The 25,876-nt window shown below is 35.4% G+C and overlaps 1 protein-coding gene across 3 annotated transcripts in view; it reads left to right on the forward strand.

The window, feature by feature from the left end:
* sardh (sarcosine dehydrogenase) overlaps positions 1 to 25,876 on the forward strand; it is a 175,979-nt gene that overhangs the window by 140,403 nt on the left and 9,700 nt on the right. For all 3 annotated transcript variants that reach the window (XM_087269124.1, XM_087269125.1, NM_001326686.2), the window contains 3 exon segments: positions 9,422 to 9,584; positions 17,569 to 17,737; positions 19,103 to 19,238. In XM_087269124.1, the coding sequence (XP_087125250.1) occupies positions 9,422 to 9,584; positions 17,569 to 17,737; positions 19,103 to 19,238 (468 nt within the window).

The following is a 25,876-nucleotide window of genomic DNA, read 5'->3' on the forward strand; positions in this document are numbered from 1 at the left end:
ATACATTAATAAACAACATATTGCCCATTTAAAGAAAATAAACTAGTAAATTGCAACTTTCCATATTTTAAAATTAGAAATGGGCTGTATGAAAACTTTGCTATACTGTGAAAAAATCCTGGTTGCCTGGTTGCTTGACTTGGTAGCCAATGTTTGTGTCTAGTTTATGTTGTTTTCATGTTTGGATAGTTGTTACTGCAAATAATAAAAAATCAATTATGTCATCAATACCACCCTTTAAAATTAGGTTCATTATTATGTTCTCCTCTCCTCTAGGTTACAGCAGCTGAGTTAACGTCAGCTATATCAGTGTTGCAAAAGAGCGAGACTGACTGCATCTGTTTCAGATTTTAATAAAAGACAGTTTATTTTAATGTTCAACTGTTCATACTTTCCTGAAAACATATTTAAAGTTGTGATTTACCACCACTAGCATGCTATTGGGCTTGTGATCACTGTGGTCTAGGCAACCAAGGGATATGGCCCCCGCTGGAGTATGCGTCCCTTATTTGTTTGTTTAAAAAGTGGTAACCTTATTTACTGCGTTCCTCAAAAATGTAATTAGATTACAGTAATGCGTTACTGTGAAACTTGTTACACCCAATTCTGGTTATTAGAATGTCTCTAACATTGATTAGCATGTTTTTTAGCATGATTCTAACATGAATTAGAATGTTGTTAGCATGTTTTTAACATTGATTAGTATGCTGTTAGTATGATTTCACCATGAATTAGCATGCTGTTAGCATGATTCTATTTACTTTGAATTTATAGAATAGTAGTCAAAATGGCATTAAATAAATGTTTAAATAAATTGTAAACCTCTATTTCTCACTCTTTCTCTCTGTGTTTGTGCATGTGGGTGCGTGTGAGCATGTACGTGTGTGTGTGTGTGTGTCTGTGTGTGTGTGTGTGCGCGCATGTGCATATGTGCCTTTATGCATAAAAGACAGATGGTTTACTGCCACTCTTGTGACTAACAGACACACACACACAACTCCGCTGCCTGATGTCATCCACTTTTATCTCCGCTCGCTGCACCTCACCCCATTGTGCTCTGTCTCCTTTACACCTCGCAAAGTGCTAATTTATAATAGAGAGAAAATATGGAGGCGTTTTAAAGTGTTGCAGTTTACACCGTCTCTAGAATCTGGCACTTTTGTTCGTTTATGCATAAATGAGGTCTCACATTAGATTCATTTTCTTCATAGCCATAGGCTCATACCTGACTAGGCATTGGTATGAAAACACAAATCTCATATAGTGAAATTTCTTTCTTTTTTTTACTGTATTTTACTTTTTTCAAGCTATACAAAAATTAAGTTAAGCTTAGAGAAAAACAGAAATTTTGATGCTTTAAATAAACTGAATGCTCCATCAAATTGTATTTCTACATGATGGCCACGCCCATCTCTGCATCTTGTTACAGTAGCCACGCCTCAAAGTCTTGCTGTTGGTCAAGATGGAAAGTGATTGACAGATTTGTGCAAATCGTTCTGTGTTTTGTTGGTGCCCATCAGACACTAAATAGATAAAGCAATTAATATCTCAATAAAAATAATGCATAGAAAATGTTTATTCAGGCAGTCCCAGTGTTAGCATGGCATATCTTTGGGATGCATTGTAATTACATGAAGGGGACGCCACTTGATCCATTGACTGATTCCATCATTTATTTATTGTTAATTTTATATTATTACCTGCCCTGTCTGATGCACATTCACTAATAATCCAATAGGGTTATTTTTTTCAGCTGCCACTCACCACCACAGCCTTCCACTGAATATTAATTAATCACTTCATAAAGTCTGATATACTAAATACAGAATCTTCTTTTCTTTTTAGAGCACTCAACCTTCAAGGCTGTTAGATCCATCAATGAAACACCCCCTGCATTCCATTGCTCTATCGTGTAGTTTTATGTTTGCGTGCAGAAGGCATGATCCTCCTGAGATTACTGTACTGTAGCTGCACAATAGCGCTGCATTCATTCAATAATAAGTTACATGTTATATTTACATTTTTACATGTTATTACCAGGGTTTGTACAGGTACTGAAAATTCTAGGAATTGTATACATTTTATGTAGTACTTTGTATTAGTGTTTGAAAATTTAATTGTTGCTTTCATAATGATATATCAAATTCAACAGGTAATAATAATTTAAATACATTAAACCCTGATAAAGATATTAAATAAGAGTAATTTAAGGTTAGGTTTGGAGTGAACATGCTATCACAAATTTTCCTTAGAACACTATTACTATACTATACTATACTATACTATACTATACTATACTATACTATACTATACTATACTATACTATAGAATAGCAATTTGTTTTTATTTTAATTATTTTTATTTTTGTTTATTTTATTTGTTTATTTGGCAGTGATAATGTGCATTAGTTAGCATTTCTGCAAATGTACCAGAATTAGCCGGAAGGCTATTTTTTATCTGTTGTCCCTGAACAATCTAAAAAAGACAATACAAGAATTATACAATCAATCAAACATAGTTAAGTACTAAAATATACATAGTTATGTAGGTGTTAATAAAAAAAATGAATATATACAAATTAAACTAAAACACCAACATTTTGTAATAGAGATAAGGTAGTTGAAACATATTTAAACAACAAATCATTAAGATGGTAGGCACAATTGGAATCATGCTAGGTTCATTTTCATCGGAATGTTGACACATCTGATTCTCTATAAACCATATTTTTAAATGTTTTTTTGAACATATTAAAGGCGGTTATATCTCTGATGCTGCCAGAAACAAAATTCCACTCCTGTGCTGCTGTAACTGAAAAGGCACCCTGACCAAAGGTACTTTTCCAATTAGGGACAATACAGTCTCCTCGGGCTTCCCCTTCGTGTTGCTCTGTGTGTGGTGTTCCTGATGTTTACAAACTGACTGAGAGGTGGGGATGACAGACCATGAATGATTTTATACATCAGACAAATGTTTGAATACTTAATGACATTTTTCCAGCTTAACAATTCATGTTTTTGTAAAATGCTACAATGATGATGTGTTAAAGGCTTTTTATTCAGTATTTTAATTGTCTGTTTGTAAAGTGACTCTATGGGTTTTAGTTTTGTTTTGTTTGCCTGAGACCAAGTTGTTAGACAGTAGGTTATATGTGAACAAGTTGTTGAATGCATGAATATTTCAGCTGCCTGCAGTGATAAATGTGACCTTGTGAACCGGAAATTAGATATATTACATTTAACACGGTTAAATGCCTTTTTAAAATGTGATTTAAAAGTTAGTTTTGAGTCAATTTGGACCCCTAGATATTTAAAATCAGATACACTTTGTATTTTGTCCCCATCCACCCACGTAGTTGTCTGTTAGATTATTTGCTATGTTTGTTTTAAAAAAGCACATTACAACTGTTTTTTATTTTACATTCAGTTTTAAACCGGACTGGTTCAACCATTCTAAGAGATAAGCCATAGCTTGTGTAAGTTTATTTGCTATTTGAGTTGTGTTTTTACCATGTGTATAAATAACTGTATCATCTGCATACATCTGAGTCAGGACATTTGGACAGACTGAAGGAAGGTCATTTATGTAGAGAGAAAATAACAAAGGTGCCAAAATGGAACCTTGAGGTACACCCATGGACAGGGAGAGTGTGGGAGAGTGATATTCTTTAATTCTGACTGATTGTGATCGATTTGATAAACATGATTCAATCCAATTCAATGAATCTGGTGACATATTAAATTTAGTTAATTTGGACAATAATATTTTATGATTTACAGGGTCAAAAGCTTTTTTCAGGTCATTAAACACAGCACCAACTACACCACCTTTATCCAGTAGATGTTTAATATTTTCTAGGAGAAAACAATTTGCAGTGTCAGATGAGTGTTGAGCTCTGAAAACTAATTGCATCGGATGAAGAGAAAATGTAGTGGTGTTCAGATGTTTAATTAATTGATTGACAATGAGTTTCTCTGCAACTTTAGACACAGTGGGAATAATACTGATTGGCCTGTAGTTGGAAAGTGACGAAGGATCCCCGTTTTTATAAATTGGAATGACAGCTGATGACTTCCATACACATCGAAATATTGCCTCAGAAATAAAAAGATTGGGGAGTTTGGTTATTTGAGTTAATAGTGTAGAAAGTGGGCAAAGCAGTGGTGCAGTAGGTAGTGCTGTGGTCTCACGGCAAGAAGATTGCTGGGTCACCTCGGCTCAGTTGGCGTTTCTGTGTGGAGTTTGCATGTTCTCCCTGCATTCGCGTGGGTTTCCTCCGGATGCTCCGTTTTCCCCCACAGTCCAAAGACATGCAGTACAGGTGAATTGGGTAAGCTAAATTTTCCGTAGTGTTTGAGTGTTTGAATGTGTGTATGGATGTTTCCAAGAGATGGGTTGCGGCTGGAAGGGCATCCGCTGCGTAAAAACTTGCTGGAAAAGTTGGCGGTTCATTCCACTGTGGCGACCCCGGATTAATAAAGGGACTAAGCCGACAATAAAATGAATAAATGAATGAGTGTAGAAAGTTCTTTCAACATAAGATAATCTATATCAAACACATCTTTAGCTCTGGAATGTTTGAATGATTTTATTGCCTGTAAGGCTTCAGATTCTGTGATACTACTTATGCTGAAAATGTGCTCTGAACTTAGAAAACATGTAAGGATTTTTCAATGGACAGTATGGGATAATCCATATTCGAATATGGGAATAAAAAAATAATTGAAGACATCTGCAATTTTGCAGGCGTTATTTGTGATATGACTATCTATCATAATTTCCAACATATTTTTGTTAAAATACTGTAGCATCTGATATAATATCATCACACATGCATGCAAGTATGTAATTTGCTTAGTTATGAAAATCCACATAGAAGGTGCTTAACCTTGACTTTAGAAAAGGTATTACATATTTACAAACTTTATTCACAGTAAAATTCATCGGTGCATGATTATTATGTGTTTTGCGATTTAATTGTAATAATTTTATACTTGCAAAACCACATGGGAGGTCACAGGGTTACTCACTTTACTCTAGCCATGTAGTAGACATTCAATTTCTAGAGCTGCACAATACTGGTAAAATATGAGATATGTGATATTGTTGTTAAGAATTGCAATGATGATTTTTTTTTTTATGATATTTCCCTTGAAAAATGCCATTTATTAGCTGTTTTTTAATTGTTTATTTATGTAATGATTTTAATATAAACAGGTAAAATATATTTTTCAGATCTAATTAATTGTATTTCGGACTAAAAAAAGCAAGCTTCAAACATTTTAGTTTAACCTCAGCTTTAGTAGGTATTCTACATCTGATTGGCTGTTGCCATATTCTTCTCTTGTCTTAACTCCCGTCATTAGTATTTCTGTTCAGATATGGGTTCACCTTTGGGCCACTCAAGCCAGTAGCAGAACAGCACCTACTGGGGAGGTGGGGATATATATAAACTCAAAAAATTCTCTGCTTGTTCAAACTGCGTATTTGATTTACCTTTTTTTGTCAACTTAACTGGATTTATGTTCAATCCACTTAAATTTATAAAAAAGCGATAAAGTTAACTTGTTGGAACGATATGAAGGAATTGTGTGGAACCCAGCATGGGGGTTTCCACGGGAAAGTATTTTGGGACCTTTACTCTATACATCAATGACCTCTCTCAGGTAATTAAACATTTAAATTATTTATTGTACACTAATGACACTGTACTTTATGTGTCTGGATCAGGTACAGACACAATTAACAATAAATTAAATACAGATTTACATCAAGCATTTACATCAATGGGTGCAAGACAATCATTTGACTATTAACGTTAAGCAAACGGAATGTATGTATTTTATTCACCTAGGTGAAAATTATCCGTATCATATCCCCTCATTTTCTCAAATCAAAAACTTTCCATTGTATCCACATATCAATATTTGGGAATCAGTCTGGACTCTCACCTTACTTATTGTGACCATTATGAAAATATGTATAAAAAGTTAAAACAAAAGCTATTTGTTTATGGTAAAATGTGGACAAAATTGTCTTTTTCTGTTTCTGAAACTTATCTTCATGCCATAATCTTGTCTACCTTGTCTTACTGTTTGCCTGTTTGGTCTCTCAAAACAAATGATATCTTGGAGCCAGTAGCTAGACTGTACAATACGGCCTATAAGATCCACAACAGACTTTCTGGATGGACTCATCACTGTTTTGTTGTATCACTCTCTAATGCTTTATCATTTCAAAATTACATTATGAACACAGGGATTAAACTGTACTATTAAGTTTTTAATAGCGCTACCTCAGTAGCCCTTTGTGCTTTGGTACCAAAACTTAATAGAAGGACTGATCGTTCCACCAGATCTGCAACAAATGGATGTTGGCCAGTAACGGCTTTTAAAAACTGTTTTGGACTGAGGTCTTTCTTTTATGTATTCACAAAAGCCTGGAACGAGGTCCCACAACATCTAAAAACAATTCCAACATGAAGACTTTTTTTTAACAATCCCATGCCCGTCATCTGATGGTCAACTATCGCTGTAGCCACTGAGTTAGTAGCCTGCTTCCCTCTATTTTGTATGTTTGGTGATTTTTTTTGTACCGATCTTATCTCTTTATGGATGAGATGGCAAGTGTGCCTGTATGTTTTTATGTTCTGCAGAGCAGGAACCTGCTGAAAATACAGCATTCGTTCTGAGTCAGGTTTTTTAATGTTTTCCTGTTTAAAAATTTTTAAATAAAATAAAATACGTTTTTTTGTGTTGTTAGACCCCATCTGATTGGTCAAACTTAGATAAACAACAATTGCATTAAAAAAATGTAATTTATCACGTATATTGCATATTATATTATTTTTATCCTTTGTGAGCAGAGACCAGTTTCAAAAACATGGAAAAATCTTATTAACTTTGATGTCATGAACTTTGAAAACATCAAATCAAATTTTCTGGCTTTTCCTAGAAAAGTTGCTGGAAACATTTCAACTTCTGCCGAACTGATAAAAAAGTGCACTCAAACTTGCAGAAACTGCACAAAGCCAGCTTATCAGATTATAACCTTGCCAGCTTTTGGCTGAATATGCATCAGGCAGTGCACAAGCTGTCTGCACGCGAGCTTTCTGAGGCTGAGACTCGTGGAGTGTGTGTAACCGGGTCTCAAGCTGTTGAAACAGTGTCTCGGATTCAACAACAACAACTGTTGGCCAGAAACTCTCGGCACGCTCACTGTATCTCCCTGCAGGTTACAGTGAAGAGTGCAGTGCTTGTAGCTGGCTGATAATGGTGCCCTTCCCATGATCCCAGGCCTGCCAGATTGATTTCAAGCCCTTAGGACTGGCACAATTAAGCTCTTCTTTCTGTTCAGTGCAAACACACATTGGAAAAAAGCGTGCGTTTCTGCTGCAGGTTCTGGAAAGTGGCCAGACTATTATCTGCTGTGTTGTGCTGTTGTTTAAGGCTGTTGATTCTCTCTGGTTGGATGTTAATGTGTGTTCTGTAAGAGAGAGACGCAGGTACCTCGGGCCTGTTTAATGAACGATTTAGCTTTTTTTCTAGAAGGATGAAGGCAGCTGGAGGTAGTCGAGGCCTGACAGATGGCACGATCCTCAGAAACTGTGCTCACCTCATTTGTCACGGTGTTTTCTCACTCGCTTTATGAAAATAATCCTGTTTATAATGTACTGTATCACTGCTGTACTGGAATCAAGACAAGATCTTTAAACGAAAACTGATTGTAAATTGGCTTTTACATGCACACTACTGTTTTGAAGCTTGCAGCCAATTAGATTTAGTTTCAGAGGAAGTTCATTCAGTACTTTTATTCAGCAAGGATGCATTCACTTAATCTAAAGGGACATCAAACACATTTTTGATGTTACAGAAAAATATTTTCAGTGAATGCTGGTTTTATGTAGATTAGTATGATTTCTGAAAGATCATGTGATGCTGAATACTGGTGTAATGATGGAAAAATTCAGCTTTGCACAACAAGGAAAGGATGCAATTTAAATTACTGTAGAGTAGAAAATGCTAGCAGAAAGTGCATAATAATATGATTAAATAGAGTTTAAGGCAAGATCATTAGCCCTTCTGTGAAATTTAAATTCTTTTAAAAACTTTTACCAACTGCTTTATAACAGACATTGAGCATAGCTTTAATAACCAATTTCTTTTGTCTTTGACATGAGCTGTGCAATTATTAGAAATCAAATCGCAAAAGGATGCGATAAGAAATTTTATTTAAATTATTTAATTTCCCCTGCCCAGAGCAAATGTGTGACTGCCATGTGTATGTGACAGTCTTACTAGTCAATTAAGTGAACACAATTAAGTGATGAGTGTCTTGCTAAAAAGTCAGACAATCTAGTAGCAAGCAACAGCAAAGTACAATTTCAGAGTTGTTTTAGCCCTTTTAGTTTGCTAAGTGTTCTGTAAGCTACACTCTCTCCCTAATTTGAGTTCACTTGTTTAGAGAAAGGTAAGGTCATTTTATGTGTGATTACTGTTTGCTCTAGAGAAAAATGAGATGTTTCATTTCTGAATATTTAAAAATAAATTTGAATCAATTATTAAGTTAATATGTTTTTTCTTCTTTTGTTAACATTTTAAGCATTTTAGCAGTAAGATGCTATGATACAGATTATTGAGCTGAAACTTAATTAAATAATTAAATAAATAAAATAATAATACTGACCTTAATCTTTAATTTTTGCTTTTGTTTTTGTTTTTTATATCAAACACTGTTTTTGCTCTAGCCAAACTAAAAGAAATAAGAATTTCTCCAGAAGAAATAAAAATGACAGGAAATTGTGAGAAAATGTCCGTGCTCTGTTACACATTACTTGAGTAATATTTGAAAAAATTATTCAGATTTTAGAGAAAGGTTAATTATTTATATGCCTTTATTTTAATTTTATCATTTTTAGTAAGAGTATTAAACAGTTACTTTTTAAAATTAATCATTATGGGTCTTTTAATAATATAAGTTGCAATACACTTATTTACACACATGTGCTAACAAATGTGCTGCATCCAAAATGGCATACTATACAGATGACACCCTTATGACTGGCTTCACGACTGTTTAAAAGGACTTGTGCTTTTTTATTAATGTATATAGTTTTTAAACGCACTCGGGACACTTTATCTGCCATGTTGTCACAGCCATGTGACTTAAACATCAATTGCATTGCTTCACTGCTGTTCTTACATTCTCTCACATGGCCTTATAGGATATTGTCCATAAGATGCATACTTCCCAAAGTAGTACTTCCAGTCATCAGGGTATTTACTGTTTTCTGTATACTATTACTCCACACATACAGTACCACTTTACTCACGGTTTTTCCACCTATTTTATAGTATGGAAGTGTACAGTACACCTTCAGAATTGTTTTTGCACTCATATATTTTTCCACTGTTTTGTGTAGGTGAGAGCCATGCGTCTGTCATTTGTGGGTGAAATGGGCTGGGAGCTTCACATCCCGAAAGAGTCCTGTCTGCCTGTCTACAACGCTGTCATGGCCGCGGGAGCTAAATATGGCATCTGTAATGCCGGCTACCGGGCCATTGACTCTTTGAGCATTGAGAAAGGTATGACTTAATCTCATAATTCAATATTTTATCAGAATTATCAATTGTCTACCGACTTAAGAATACCATTCATTGACAATTTTAATAGTTGATGAAGTAATTTGCACAGGAATGTTAACTACTTTATGGAGTCTGACTATGAAAAGTTGTCCAAAGTGCTACACTTATCTATGGGGAGACTGGTATATCTAAAAATCAATCAATTAATAAAAGCCTGGCTGCTATCATCCAATGAATTTGAAAGAATTCATACAACATTTAATGTACATTAATGTCGCCAGTTTCAATTCTGAAATTTTTTTTTTTTACTGAATACTGGGTGGTGCTGTCGAGTTTTTTATTTTTTGATACTATCCTTAAATATGTGTAAGAACATGCTTTCACATATAGGGGTGTTCAATATAACCAAATTAACGGTTAAGCGAAAGGGTGTGTTTGTAACCGATTAATGGTATCAGTTATCATCATCTTATCATTATCATATCCGGGGCCGGGTCGCGGAAGCAGCAGTCTTAGGAGAGAACCCCAGACTTCCCTCTAACCAGATACTTCCATCTCCTCCTGGGGGATCCCAAGGCGTTCCCAGGTTAGCCAAGAGACATAGTCCCTCCAGCATGTCCTGGGTCTTCCCCAAGGCCTCCTCCCGGTGGGACATGCCTTGGTAGGCGTCCTGGGGATGCCAGAGCCACCTCAGCTGACTTTTCTCGATGTGGCGAAGCAGCGGCTCTACTCCGAGCTCCTCCTGGGTGTCAGAGCTCCTCACCCTGTCTATAAGGGTGTGCCCTGCCACCCTACGAAGAACTCATTTCAGCCGATTGTATCTGAGATCTTGTCATTTTGGTCATGCCTCAAAGCTCATGTCTATAGGTGAGAGTAGGAACATAGATTGACCGGTAAATCGAGAGCTTTGCCTTTCGGCTTAGCTCCTTCTTCAGCACAACGGACCAGTACATGGTCCGCATTACTGTTGCCGCTGCACCGATCTGCCTGTCAATCTCACGCTTCATCCTTCCCTCACTCGTAATCAAAACCCCAATGTACTTGAATTCCTCCACCTGGGGTAAGGACTTTCCTCCAACCTGGAGATGGCAAACCACTTTATTTCTGGTGGAGCACCATGACCTCGGACTTGGAGGTGATGATTCTCATCCCAGCCACGTCACACCGTGCAGCAAACTGCCCCAGTGCATGCTGAAGGTACATGTTCGAAGAAGCCAACAGAACAACATCATCTGCGAATAACAGAAATTAAATCCTGTGGTCCCTGAACCGGACCCACTCCAGCTCAAGGCTACGCTTTGAAGTTCTGTCCATAAAAATTATAAACAGAATTGGTGACAAAGGGCAGCCCTGCCGGAGCCCAACACACACTGGAAACAAGTCTGACAAACTCCTATTCTGGTCATACAGGTAAGAGACAGCCATTAATATGAAAAATATCTTGGGCAGGCCTGTTTCTTTTATCATTTTTCATTAGTTTATCCTGTTTTTTCTATCCTATTGGAAACACTACAGGTGCGTGAAGATGCTCTGTTATGTTCTGCATGCTGCTGTTTGCATGTATTGCATCAGTATTTTAAAATGCAATATTTAACGTGTCACACAAAATAGGCACGTCAATTCCATTTTTTAAAATTAAATAATAAATTAATATTAATCTGACCAGTTAACAGTTAATATTCTTGTTGGTTGACGCTGGTTGTATGTTAGCAAAATTAACTGAGGTGAGCATCTGCATTCACATATGTTTGCCCTTTAAACATCTTAATAATGGCTATATTATTTGATCTACTGTAAGGCGAGTGATAAAAGCTCTATGCTGGTCAGTGCTGCAGTAGAAAGATTAGAGCTGCTGGATCTACGACGTGTAAATAAATCAACTTCTCCAGAAATAATCATCTGTTTAACTGCGAGAAGAATAGAGTAAGCATACTAGATAACCTAGAGAGTGTGTATCTAATGTGAATTACATTGTCCTTTTATGTTTAAAAATAATTTTTATAGCCATCTCCATAGACATCAGCATTTTTTTTTACAAACCATAAACGTTATGCTTTGCTAACACCTTATGTGTCTTTAAATGGCTGAAACCTGAAAGAAACATTAGCCAGCCATCACGGAAAAGTTTATTTGAATTTAGCAACTGATTATATGCAGCTTTCTAATTACTGAAGTTTGATCATACAAATCAAAAGGTTAACTGAAATTTGAACTGTATAGATCAATAATATTTTCCCCCAAAAGTTTAATTTTTTTTAACCACTATAATAGGGTCGTTTACAAAATAGGCATAGCCAAATATTTTCAAAAGCCTATATTTCCTAAATAAATCTCAGATCTTGAAATGTTGATGATCTGTTTATTTAGGTGTTGCACTAAAAATGTGTACCCAGGCTTGTGCAAATTTTAAATTTGGACAAAATTTTATTATTTGCACAGATATGCACAGTTAAATCACAAATGTAACACTGTACCAGGTAAGCTACTGAGCAAGTTTATTATGTTGGAAAAGCCATACGCAGATGAACCATAAGACTATGACCAAGTCAAGTCATCTAGGAAGTGAATATAATTAATCAAATCTTATTTTATTATCTCTAATATTGATTTCAGTTGAAATCTGCAGCAAATTGTAAATATTTTGTACTTCTAAGCATGCTTTAGGAGTTGTAGAGCCACATTTTTCCAATAAACCTAAGTGTGCTTTTAGCGTGTTAGTGCCTGTCAGAATCAGTTGATTTGCTTGGAGATTCATCTGATATAGAGTGTTTGCTAAAAGTTTTGCTCAGTAGATCTAGATTGATCTTTTAAAGTTCTTTAAAACCTCCAGGAGATACATTTCAGTTTATACTGCGAGCGTAAAGCAGCATTGTGCATCTGTCCAATAGAGCCACATATATAATTCATTCTCAGTGCTTCTTTCAATACAGCTTTAAGCAAAACATCTACCACAGCAGTTTTTACTCACCAGCACTGGTCGAAATGCACACATGCTGTTGGAGGTCAGGTGGAGATAATAGTTCAGACGTGCTGTGGTTTGGTTGGTGTCTCTGATGCATTGTGGAATTAATGGGAAACTAGACAGAAAAGGCACAATAAAGACTTATTACTAGAGCTGTACACTTCAGCACTTCCACTGCACTCCTGAGACTCAACTCAGCTTCAGTGTTTGTTCACTATGTAGGTCAGATCTTGTGTGTTTGGGGTTTAAATGTGCTACCTGACTGAATGGCTAAGTATAATGAAGAATTAAGTTCATTCCTGCATAATGGATTGTAGGGTTGGGTGATGTCGACCAATTTGGCATCGTGCAATGTCTAATTTGAAACATCTCGATGGACGATGACATCGTCGTCATAGGCAGTGGTGAATTAATGATTTATGAATAATTCATTCATTCATAACGAATCAATTATTTTTAGCCTACCGTTTCAACTTCCTGACTCGCATGGTCTTTTTTTTTACCCATAACCAAAGCATAAATAAATAAAGATAAGTTACACACACATTACCATCTGTCAATCACTAATTTCGCGACACTCTGGCATGAATACGCAAAGTGATTGGTGTCGTTATAATGGCGTCGACAAACTTGGTTGGTAAAAAAGGTGCACAACCAACAAGAACCAACCAACAGTATGTGAGGTTTTCTCTAAAATTACTAAGAACAAGCATGAAAGTGAAAGATTGAAGCAGTGTACTGATGCTGTGACTAGTTACCTGATAGATTCAAAAGACAGGAGAGTCATCAGATAGAGACGAGTTAAATTAAATATTACGTTTAACAACTATAGTGAGACGTGATCCAGAGGTACACCCTTAATAAACTGTCCGATGTGCACTTCTCTCTGGTGGAGCTCAGACATGCGCATACCCTGCAGCGCATGACTGTGTTTGTGTGTGTAGTCACGTGATATGCGTTTTTAGTGGAGGGCTGTTCAGAAATGCTAGGAGAAACACCAATGTGGACATGAATCATTTTCGTTCTAAAATGCCATTTTAAAACTAAGACATATTAGTGTAACCGGGCCTAAGTGTGTATTTTTCGGTAACAGGTGTTGCTACGATGGGGTTGGGGCGAGGATCACGATGCGTCTATCGACCCAACCCCAATGGATAGGTTTTTTTGTTGTTTTTTTATTTTTTTTGTATTGGTAAATTGGACAAATTAAGAAATTAAAAGTGTCCAAAAGTTCAATCATAGAAAAATGAATGCATTTTATGATGAATAGGTTTTAGTTATTTTAGTCTTAGTTTTTTTTTTTTTTTTTTGGTAAAATTAATTAAGTTTTTGTTTTGTGTTTTAAGTAGGGCAAAGTTTGACATAGTGACATTATTAGAAGAGGGTAAAGTATAAATTTACTTATTTAACAAAATTATTTACTGAAAGGATATTTTCAAAAGTTTTATTAAATAATAAATAAAAATACCTTTAGATTGAACCCTAAATCCAATGATCCTCTAAATTAAAGCCTTATTTTTTACTTGTTTAAGTTTCTAATGCTTACAGAGCCTGCATTTATTTGATAAAAAGAACTAAAATTGTTATTTGCAATTATTATTATGATTTAAAATAATTAAAGTTATAACCTCTATCCATTTATATATATATATATATATATATATATATATATATATATATATATATATATATATATATATATATATATATATATATATATATATATATATATATATATTTAAGATGCTGTTTATTTTATTTTTTCATTAATTAAAGGTCCAAAAGAACAATAATTATTACTAGATTATTAGGAATAGAAATGTCTTTTAATTTAATGTAATGTACCTAAGCTGAATAAATACAATTTTACTGATCACAAACTTTTAAAATGTAATTTATTATCAAAACTAGGGGTGTAACGATACACTCAGCTCACGATACGATGTGTATCACGATATAATGTTCACGATTCGATGTGTATCACGATATTTGGGGAAAAAAATTGAAAGTTAAACTGAAATGCAAATTTTACCATGTAAACTATGTTTTATGTATTTCTTTTGTTTCAACTTGTTAAACTGAACCTTCTTTAAGAAAATAAATTAAACAGGCCTGTCTCTGGAAAATAAGACAATTAAAAAAACTTCTTAAAAAATATTATTGAAATGACAGAGACAAAATTAAGGAACAATTTAAGTAAAGGTGCAAAGGAGCTTAAGGCTTTGCTTGGTCACGTTTTTTGTGTGTGCAAAAAAAAATCCACATTTCCAGGTAATCAGCAGTTCTATAAGATAATCCTGAACTGATGTGTATTTGTCTGAGAGGTTTTTATGGATGGCTGTCTTCATGTTGGGCATGATGAGTGACAGGGTGGCCGTCTTTTCATTACACAGGACAGTCGTGGCTCTTTTCAGCAGTTTAGGCAGGTTTACTATTTCTTCGGCGTCGCTGATGTCATCGCTATCAAGTGTATCATGTTGACGTGCATTTTTGTGTACCTCTGTACTCAAAAGGGTTAATGCTCGTCGTAATCATAACTCTAAAATGCGATATGATTGTTTAAATAATGTGTACGTTTTCGGTTTCATTTCCACTGCTAAGTGCTGTTCATACTTCCCACGCGGCTCCAAGATCACTCTGTTCCACAAACTGAATGTTGTTTACTACTTTATTAGTCACAACCTGCAGGTTCTGTTCACTGAAGCAGACGCGCGCATATGGCAAGCCGTTTTAGCATTTAAACCTTTGTTCTGACTATCCATAAATATATTAATTCATATTTAATTAAATTCATTTAGAGATATCTCTAATTACAATTGTGACTAGTCAAAACTCATTTAGAGATATCTGCAAATATGTTTCAATGGAAGTCAATGGAGGAATATGACTAGTCATAATACATTTGCAGATATCTCCAATCTGATTTCGTACTAGTACAATTGTAATTGCAGATATCTCTAATTGTCATTCTGACTAGTCGAATTATAATTATGACAAGTCAAAATATAATTAGAGATATCTCTAAATATATTTATGGATAGTCAGAACAAAGGTTTAAATGCTAATAGGCTTGCCATACGCGCGCGTCTATCAGTCCGCTCTCTGTAGTAACAGCTCACGGTCAGCTCACGTCATGTGTGATTTTGCGGCCGCCAATACATCATTATATGAAGACAGAAGGATATTTTATGGTGAATTGTACCTTATAAATACAGTCTGTGACACTTTTAACAGCATTAGAAGGTATCCATGTTGCTGTGCAAAGTATGTAAATCACTGTGAAGACTGTATAACTTAGGATGTTTGGCCCAGTATGCGTGTCAAAAAGCGGACGAGTCTAAAGCAATAGGTGCGTTCGACATGAAGCTCAGCTGCAGCCGGTGATCAACGAGATTAGCCGAGCGCAGGTGGGGGCGGAGTTGAAAACGGAGCCGTCAAGCCGGACAGCTGGACACTTCGGGACTTAAAGTTGCTGCAGTCATGATGACCGATCGCATGGCGTTATCATATTTTTTTTGTTATTTTTATCTATAACAACAAAACATTTACAAATAAAACAGAATACAGTCTCTACAAACTGTAGTTCCTTTTTAAACAATAAGAGAGAATTATGAATAAATAACAAATGCATGAGAGAATTAAGAGGAAATGAGAGGTTAATATAAACATAAAAACGAACAGGTCTATTAAATACAAAGCAATAAGCATAAATTCTAGGAGTTAAACATCAATCTTTAGGCTAATACTTCTTGTTTGAATATGCTAAAAAAGGGTTTACATATATGTACATTTATAGATGTAAAAATTTCCCATGTAAAAAGCAAAACAAGGTGTTTTGATTAGGTCTTAATAAATGAGATTATTTGGATAATGAATGAATTTTCAAAAAAAGCATTTTAATCCAAAAAGATCATGTTGAAAAGAACAAAAGGTAAAATAAGTGAGCTATGTTAGAAGTTTCCCAGAAAGAGCAGGTAGCCTATAAACTGCTAGACAGGAAATAAAATATTTATTTGTATTATAATAATAAAACCATTTTATAATTATTTAATAAAATAGTTCTTTAATTTAATTTGTTAAGAGAGCTTTAGGGTGGCAGGATCAATGATGATGATTATTTTATTTCAAGTCTGTAAGACTTATTTGAGTTTATATTTAGGTTATTCACTAAAATATACGCTAAAATAGATCATTTAAATCGTTCATGGAGATGAATGCAGTAGTCTGTATAAAAAGTTAAAAATAAACCTGTGCAAACAAGCTAACCTTTAAAACCAGATTATTTAACAAAAGATGATACTGCAGTAAAATATTTGTAGTCTTTAATAAGCAAGATGTTTACAGGATAGAGAGGGTATGAAAAGTGAATTGTTTTGAAACTTTTGAATCGGAATTTGTCCAATTATAAACCCGAAATACACGTGTTTGTTGTCATGTGGTGAACTCGGCCAATCGTATAATATCGGTGTCGTCATCAGAGCTCCTGCAGTCGCTCTTCAGAAGCTGCACGGTCTGAGTTTGCCGTCTGATCTCGGAGCGCTGTCGCGGTACTTTGATGCCACATGTGACAGTCACGTGGCGTCGGCGCAGCATCAATCCGGACAAGATTTCTAACCAGAATGCACCGCTTTAAGACAGATTTCGATCGATCTGCGCAGCGCTGCATGAAGTCGAACGCACCTAATGACTGTACAAGCGAAATGGGCCATCCTCTATTTCAGCTCCACTCATCTTGGTCTGCTAACATTACTGCTGCTGCAATCTGAACTCACGTGCGACAGCAGGTGGAACGTAGCTCACGTGCAAACAGCTCAACTAATAAGAGAAAACGGACGTCATATCGTAATCAAATCGTCATAACGCCACGATGCATATTGTGACATTTTTGCATCGCAATAAATCGTACAACGATAAACCGTTACACCCCTAATCAAAACTTAAGAAGAACTTAAGAATCTTTTTTTATTTGATGTTTTTTTTTTATTTATTTATTTTTTTATTAACCATCTCTCTCTTTGTCAGGTTACAGGCATTGGCATGCAGATCTGCGTCCTGATGACACTCCACTTGAGGCAGGACTTGCATTCACATGTAAGCTGAAGACCTCCATTCCCTTTATGGGACGGACGGCACTGGAGGCCCAAAAGGCAGAGGGTCTGCGCAGACGCATCGTTTGTTTCACAGTTGATGAGTAAGTCTCAAAATACCAAACAAAAAGAGACAACAAAATGACCATTATCACTATCACATATAATACATAAAATATGTATTATACACAGTAAAGTCAAAATTATTAGCCTCCTTTTGAATATTTCTCAAATCATTTTCGGCTAGAAAATATTTTTTTTTTATTTCGGCTAGAATAAAAGCAGTTTTAAATTTTTTTAAAATAATTTTAAGGTCAAAATTATTAGTCGCTTAAAGCTGTATTTTTTTTCGATAGTCTACAGAACAAACCATCGTTACACAATAACTTGCCTAATTGCTCTAATCTGCCTAATTGCTCTAATTGAGCCTTTAAATATCGCTTTAAGCTGTATAGAAGTGTCTAGAAATATATCTAGTCAAATATTATTTACTGTCATCATGGCAAAGATATAATAAATCAGTTATTAGAGAAGAGTTATTAAAACTATTATCTTTAGAAATGTGTTGACAAAAATCTTCTCTCCGTTAACAGAAATTGGGGGAAAAAATAAACAGGGGCTAACAATTCTGACTTCAACTGTTTAATAAAGGATATTATCATGGTAGATTAACAGGGAATTTAATTTATTGTATCCTGCTGTAAACACCTCTTTTTAAATCAAAGCACATAATTATTCATGTATCTCTTTAAATGTAAATGAGTTGCTGGTCCCACCAACTTACCAAAAAAGGGGCAGAGCCTTTACAACTTGTGACTGTTACTCTTGCCTCAACAAACAACTTATGCATGTAATTGAACTTCTGATATACAGTTTTCTAAGCACACAGAAAGCCCTTTTCAATCTTAATAAGTTATGTCTATTAATGTAATATTATGTAAACAGTCGTGAAAATGTGAATCAGTAGATTTGATCTGTAAAACAGCATGAGCGTATAATTAATTAACTTTATAATTAACTTGTAAAAAAAGTGTATACTTAGATATTTTCTTTGGGTTAAAATTCAAAGCACACAGTAGACTAATATGCTGGTCATCACATAGCCTCAAGTATTTGGCAAGTTTTTTGACATTTATTTACCTACCGTCTGGCTTGAAAGTGAATAATTGCAGAAATGCCAAACTAATAGCATAATACATCACTTTACATTTGACTGAAAAGGTTTCTCAAGGAGATTTCTGAGTTTGTCCAGCACTTGTCCTGATTTTTCACACTTAGAGCTTCATTCTGGCCTGCTCTGGACTTTAGTAACTACAATTATTGAAACAAACTTTTTAGAAGGTGAATTGATGTGATAAATATGAACGAGGCCTTTCAGATCTGGCATAAATGCAAATGATGTCCAATCTCCATGTTATTTAGGTTTCTTCGTTTGGTCAGCACTGATGTGTTGTTTGTTTCTCCTGCAGGAAAGTGCCAATGTTTGGTCTGGAAGCTATTTTCCGCAATGGTGTTCCTGTGGGCCACCTGCGGCGCTCTGAATTTGGATTTGCTATTGACAAGACCATTGGATATGGGTATATTCGCAACCCAGATGGCGGTGTGGTGAGTACCATACTTCAAAATTAATGAGCTGTTTACTTACAGAGCTTAAGAGAACAGAGATGCTTTTTATTAATGATAATGATTATTAGTGCGGTTCCTTTGAGTATGTGTGAACTCTGCCATCTAATCCTACATTCACAATGTTTTTCTTTTGTGGATTCTAAAAGTTTCATATAAATCTATGTATTGTTTCAAAAAATGTCTGCATCCATATGGAAACTTGGTTAAATGCTGTAATATGGATGCCAAACGTATATGTGGTGCTGTTAACAAACAAAGACAGATCTGCAAGAAACAGAAAAAAAATCAGAGAAGAATTTAGTGAGCATACGCATGAAGTGTGTCTTTCTTCAGCTCGCTGTGTATAGATGTAAACAGGGGACCATAGTTGATTTAAAACTATGTTTTTAAAACTCTTTGTTTAACTATTTATTAGTTAAACAAAAAGAAAACTGAAGTCATTGCGTTTGGGAACAGAGATGAGGTTCTCAAGGTAAATGCGAACCTTGGCACTAAAGGTCAAACGACAAAAAATAAGGTCAAGAATCTTGGTGTGACTCTGGAGTCAGTTCTGAGTTTCAATGTTCATGTCAAAGCAGTTAGTAAATCAGCATACTATCATCTCAAAAACATAGCAAGAATCAGATGCTTTGTTTCTAGTGAAGATTTAGAAAAACTTGTTCATGCTTTTATCAGCAGCAGGGTGGATTACTGTAAAGGACTCCTCACTGGTCTTCCCAAAAAGACAGTCAGACAGTTACAGCTCATCCAGAATGCTGCAGCTAGAATTCTAACCAGAACCAGAAAATCAGAGCACATCACACCTGTCCTCAAGTCTTTACACTGGCTGCCAGTTACATTCAGAATAGACTTTAAAGTATTATTACTGGTCTATAAAGCACTAAATGGCCTAGGACCTAAATACATTACAGATATGCTCGCTGAATACAAACCTAACAGATCAGTCAGACCTTTATAATCATATAAACTAGAAATTTCAAGAGTTCAATCAAAGCAGGCTGAATCGGCTTTCAGCAACTACACCCCTCGCAGCTGGAATCAGCTTCCAGAAATGATCAGATGTGCTCCAACATTAGGCACATTCAAATCAAGAGTGAAAACACATCTGTTTAGCTGTGCCTTTACTGAATGAGCACTCTGCTATGTCTGACAGATTGTGCTGTTATGCTTTATTATTTGTTTTTATTTTCTTATACTTGTTTCTTTTATTCCTGTTTATGTAAAGCACTTTGAATTGCCACTGTGTATGAAATGTGCTATATAAATAAACTTGCCTTGCCCTTAATATTATTATTTTGGTTCGGACCAATACAATCAAAAGAAGAAGAAACTAAAAGTGTACACCAAGCAGCTGTTGGTCAATGCAGCAAATTTACTTGACCAAGTTGAACCTGTTGTGTAATCAGGAGGAAAAAACTTCTAAACAGTGATGGAAGCTTTTGAAACACTGCTTTACGAAACATCGGTTCCCAAATAATTGCTTTCAAACCAGTAATTCCGAGTACATTAAGCTGACAAAGTCCTGTTATTTCAATAAATGAGGTGTTACATCATAAATGTTTTGAAATTGCATTGGTTTGTTGCTAGGTAATGACTATCACTGTGAACCCATGAACCACTGTACTATGTATTTTATGGGATGTAAGGTCAGTTCTAAACTTTTGTTGGCATTTTAGTGGCATTTATATAACAATAAGAGCTGTAGGTAATTAGTCTGAATAACCAAGCTCTCTATTAAAGATAAAACCTTTTAATAAATACAGTACTTGTTAAACTTATATTTATTTAATATTTGTGGTGCAAGCCTAAAGCCAGGAGGTTTGGGTGGTTCGAAAGACCCACTCCTCAGTGAGTATGTTGACATGGACAACAATTTTATCTGATTAAGACAATACTCTGATTAAGAGTCTACCATGTAAACAGCAATTTTTGATTAATTTAATCTGATTAAGATCATAATCAAACGAATCGGATTAAGACATGTGAAGTATGTTGATTTTAGTCACATTATTGAATTGCAGTACATGTAAAAACCTTAATCAAACTTTTGCCTTCATGTAGGACTTCATTTTGTGACTGGATAGCCTATACACACATGGCTGTTTGACACTATTCTCTGCACCTATTGAGTTAGTGAAGGAACAACAACACCTGTATCGCTAAATCTTGAGGTTTTTTTGCTTTCCATTGGTCGTGTGGTATCAAATTCCATTAAAACTACACTCTTCCAGCAGTCCTAACTATATACCCACATCCAATACTTCAGTTCACATGGGGGCATGAATGAAGTGTTCCTGAATTAAAGTAAATCTGCCGTACTGCAGTTAAAGTCTACAAATTAAAAAAGAAACACCAGAAATTACATGAAACTCCGAAAGAAATGTGGACGTTAATCAAACTATTTGTTATAACATGCAAAACTGGATCATGAAAGGAACATTTACAAAGAAACTCATGCAAACACCTTAATTATATTATTGTCTTATTCAGAGTAAGTCAAATAATTTGTTTACTGATGTCCATGAAATAGTAGTCACTGACAAAGGTCTAAAAGATTGTCCCATACAGGAGCTCATTTGTCCTATTTAGACTGTTTTGCCATTATAAATTGTTAAAATAACCCAGGGGTGTCAAACTCAGTTCCTGGAGGGCTGCAGTTTGATCAGGTGTGTTTAATTAAGGTTAAAGCTAAACTGTTTGACACCTGCGAACTAACCTTTGGAAAAAGGCTTTAAGAACAAGCAAAATTCTTTGTTGGCTGTTGCTCTGAGATTGCTCTGAAACATCCAGCTGTGCAAAAAAACGTACAGTTTGACGAAAGTAAAGTCAGCTTTTACTACTGACCTACTGAATTGTTGTTAAATAGAGAAAATATTTTACAAGTAACTTTTATTCAAAATCTTGGACCTTACTCTTGAAACAAAAAATAACCAATGAACATGTAGGAAACACCATAAGCTGCCCATACTAATTTGGCTATTGTTATTCATAAATTTTCAAATGTACTTTTTTACAAGAGAGGCTAGAAAACAAAATGTGCATCTCTACATTATTATTATTATTATTTATTGTTGTTATTTATTATTATTATTATTGTTGTTGTTGTTGTTGTTGTTGATTATTATTGATTTTATTGTTGTTGAAATGGCCAAAATCTGACTGAGAACAGTTGAATGTGCTGGCCAGTTTTTTTATTTGCCTAATAACTGACAAAAAATTTTAAATTTAAAACTTTAACAGATTTATATTTTTTTCTAATGATACAGGATGTAATGCATGTGTAAGTAATTATTCATATTCCTTTATCTTAATCTTTAGGAAATATATTTGGTACATCAAGTGTGGTTATGGTGACCACCTGACAAGCTAACCCAGCTAAAAAATAGTACATAAGATGCAGTCTTAGAATACCTTAAGTAAATAGAAAATGAGGCAAATAACTGCAAAAACGTCCACGTTTTGGGAAAAAAGAACCACCCCCTTCACCAGCCTGGCTAAAGGCCTGTGGTGAAATATTACAAATATTATTATAATATTTGGACATCGACACAATTCTAACAATTTTGACTTTACACACCACACAATGAATTTGAAATGAAACGAACAGAATGTGCTGCAGACGGTCAGGTTTAATTTGAGGGTATTTACATCCAAATCAAGTAAACGCTGTAGGAATTACAACAGTTTGCATATGTGCCTCCCACTTGTTAAGGGTCCAAAGGTAATTGGACAGATTAATAATCATACATTAAACTTTCACTTTTTAATACTTGGTTGCAAATACTTTACAGTCAATTGCAGCCTGAAGTCTGGAACTAATAGACATCACCAGACACTGGGTTTCATTTTCTGCTTGTTTTTAGGGGAATTTTCCCTTCAATTTTGTCTTCAGCAAGTGTTCATATAGTGTAATTTAGCAGTGCTGTAAAGAAAGGAGAATAGATGAAGCATACTGTGAAATGTTTACTGCTCTCAGCCATTATCCTGAAGTGCTCATTTACATTTCTCCAGTTCCAGCATTTTCTGTTAAAGGTTTTCTGTGAAAGGCTTGAGTACATGGGAGAGCTTTGACCTTAAAATTCAGATCATTACATGATGCCTGTAAATATTCATTCATTCATTTTCTTGTTGGCTTAGTCCCTTTATTAATCCGGGGTCACCACAGTGGAATGAACCACCAACTTATCCAGCACGTTTTTACGCAGCGGATGCCCTTCCAGCCGCACCCCATTTCTGGGAAACATCCACACACACATTCACACACACGCACACACACACACGTTTGTTTTTGTGAAAAGTGGGGACATTATATAGGTTTCCATTCATTTTATACAGTCCAAACCGTATATTGCATTGTCCTCACCCCACCCCACCCCTAAACCCAACCATGACAAGAGACTGTGTGCAGCTTTACTCCCTGCTTAAACTCATTCTGTAGGATTTATAAGCATTTTGAGAATTGAGGACGTCACCAATGTCCTCATATTTCACCTCCTTTTTGTAATACCTGTGTCATCATACAGATTTGTGTCCTGAATCCCTGATATGTCACAAAAACACGTATACACACACACGCACACACACACACACACACACACACACACACACAATGTTTTTATTTTATGCACGAGAATAGAAACCTTGAAACTTAAAGCCTTAGACTTTTACCATTAATTTCTGTTCAAGGTTATTACATAAAACATATTTCATCTAATCTTTTATGATTAGATGAAAAAAAAAAAGTTATCTACAGGTAGGCGAAGCAGTGGCGAAGTAGGTAGTGTTGTTGCCTCACAGCAAGAAGGTCGCTGGTTCGAGCCTCGGCTCAGTTGGCGTTTCTTCGAGGAGTTTGCATGTTCTCCCTGCGTTTGTGTGGGTTTCCTGTGTGTGTGTGTGTGTGTGTGTGTGTGTGTGTGTGTGTGTGTGTGTGTGTGTGTGTGTGTGTGTGTGTGTGTGTGTGTGTGTGTGCATGCGTGTGGTTGTGTGCGTCCGTGCGTGTGCACGTGTGCGTACTGTGTGTAATAAATACAGTTGAAGTCAGAATTGTTAGCCCCCCTTTGAATTTTTTTTCCTTTTTAAATATTTTCCATATGATGTTTAATAGAGCAAGGAAATTTTTACAGTATGTCTGATAATATTTTTTCTTATGGAGAAAGTCTTATTTGTTTTATTTCAGATAGAATAAAAGCAGTTATTCATTTTTAAACAATTTTAAGGACAAAATTATTAGCCCCTTTAAGCTATATTTTTTGGATAGTTTACAAAACGAACCATAAAGATTTTTTATTATTAAAGAAAAACTAAACTCTTTTATCACACATGACAAAACAGTTTGCCAATTTGTTTTGCCTTAAGTAAACACATATGCCATTTTTAATGTAGGTTTTTATTAGTTTGTTATCTTTAACTAATAATAAATTTTTATTAAAATGACTAAATTAGTTTGATAATCTGAAACAATGTGTCACAAACATGCCAAAAAAAAAATAATAATAAGCAACCGGTAAGAGGCAAACACACCTTCAAACCAGTGTGTGTGTGTGTGTGTGTGTGTATGTATATATATATATATATATATATATATATATATATATATATATATATATATATATATATATATATATATATATATATATATATATATATTAGGTATGTAACGGTATTGTAAATACCGTCATACCGCAATATTAATTTTTTTTCGATATTACCGTAGTCGCATGACTCGGTAAAACTATAGGTCTTCTGAGAAAATTTACTCAGGCGAATGAAGCGAACGCGAGGTAGCGGAAACTACAATTCAGCCCAGGCTTGGCCATCATCCCTTGCGGTCTGTTGTCGCTACAGATCCAGTAATGCGGAAATGGAGTGTGCTGCTAGAAGCAGGGATTGAAAAAGAGCTGAAAATGATCGAACCTGAAGCGGGTTTTGTCGCCGCGCGCGTACTGAATAGCGGTGTTGTCGCGCACGTTCTGATCAGCTGTGTTGTCACGCGCGTACTGTAAAGCAGGGAGGGGGGGTTGAGCGCGCATACTCAAGAGCGGTGTTGTCGCGCGCCTACTGAAGGGCGGGACGGAGGGTGTGTCGCGTCGCGTGGGCACTTTTGATCATTTTGCAAGAGCACTTTCTATCCAAGACTAAAAAGGGCATGTGCACTGCACAGGTTGAGCCCTATGTGTGCACGTGCCTGCAAGTTGGGGAATACGACTAATAACTGTCATGGGGACTACAGAAACACAGCACACTGTTCAGATTGATGCAGACATTGACTTGTAACGCAAAGAGACCTCTATCTCACTCATGGCTTGTCCTCTCAAGTGGGGGAAAGACAATGCACAACGTTACCCACTGCTGTCAACCTGGGCCAAGTCATATCTCTCTGTCCCAGAAACCTCAGTCCCAAATGAGAGGGTTTTTTTCTATTGCAGGGGACATTGTAAATACCCAGAGATACCAGCTTTTACCAGATTATATTTATATGATAAATTTCCTTAAAACCCATCTCTATCTAAGTGAGTAAGTGAGTGATTAAATGTTGAATGTGATGAGTTTTCAACAATACTAAATTGAAACTTTATTTTTTTACATGGTTTAATTTTTTGTTATTAAAATTGAAGTTC

Source organism: Danio rerio, chromosome 10 (genome assembly GCF_052040795.2).
Source record: "Danio rerio strain M-AB ecotype USA chromosome 10, GRCz13ab, whole genome shotgun sequence".
Taxonomy (NCBI): domain Eukaryota; kingdom Metazoa; phylum Chordata; class Actinopteri; order Cypriniformes; family Danionidae; genus Danio; species Danio rerio.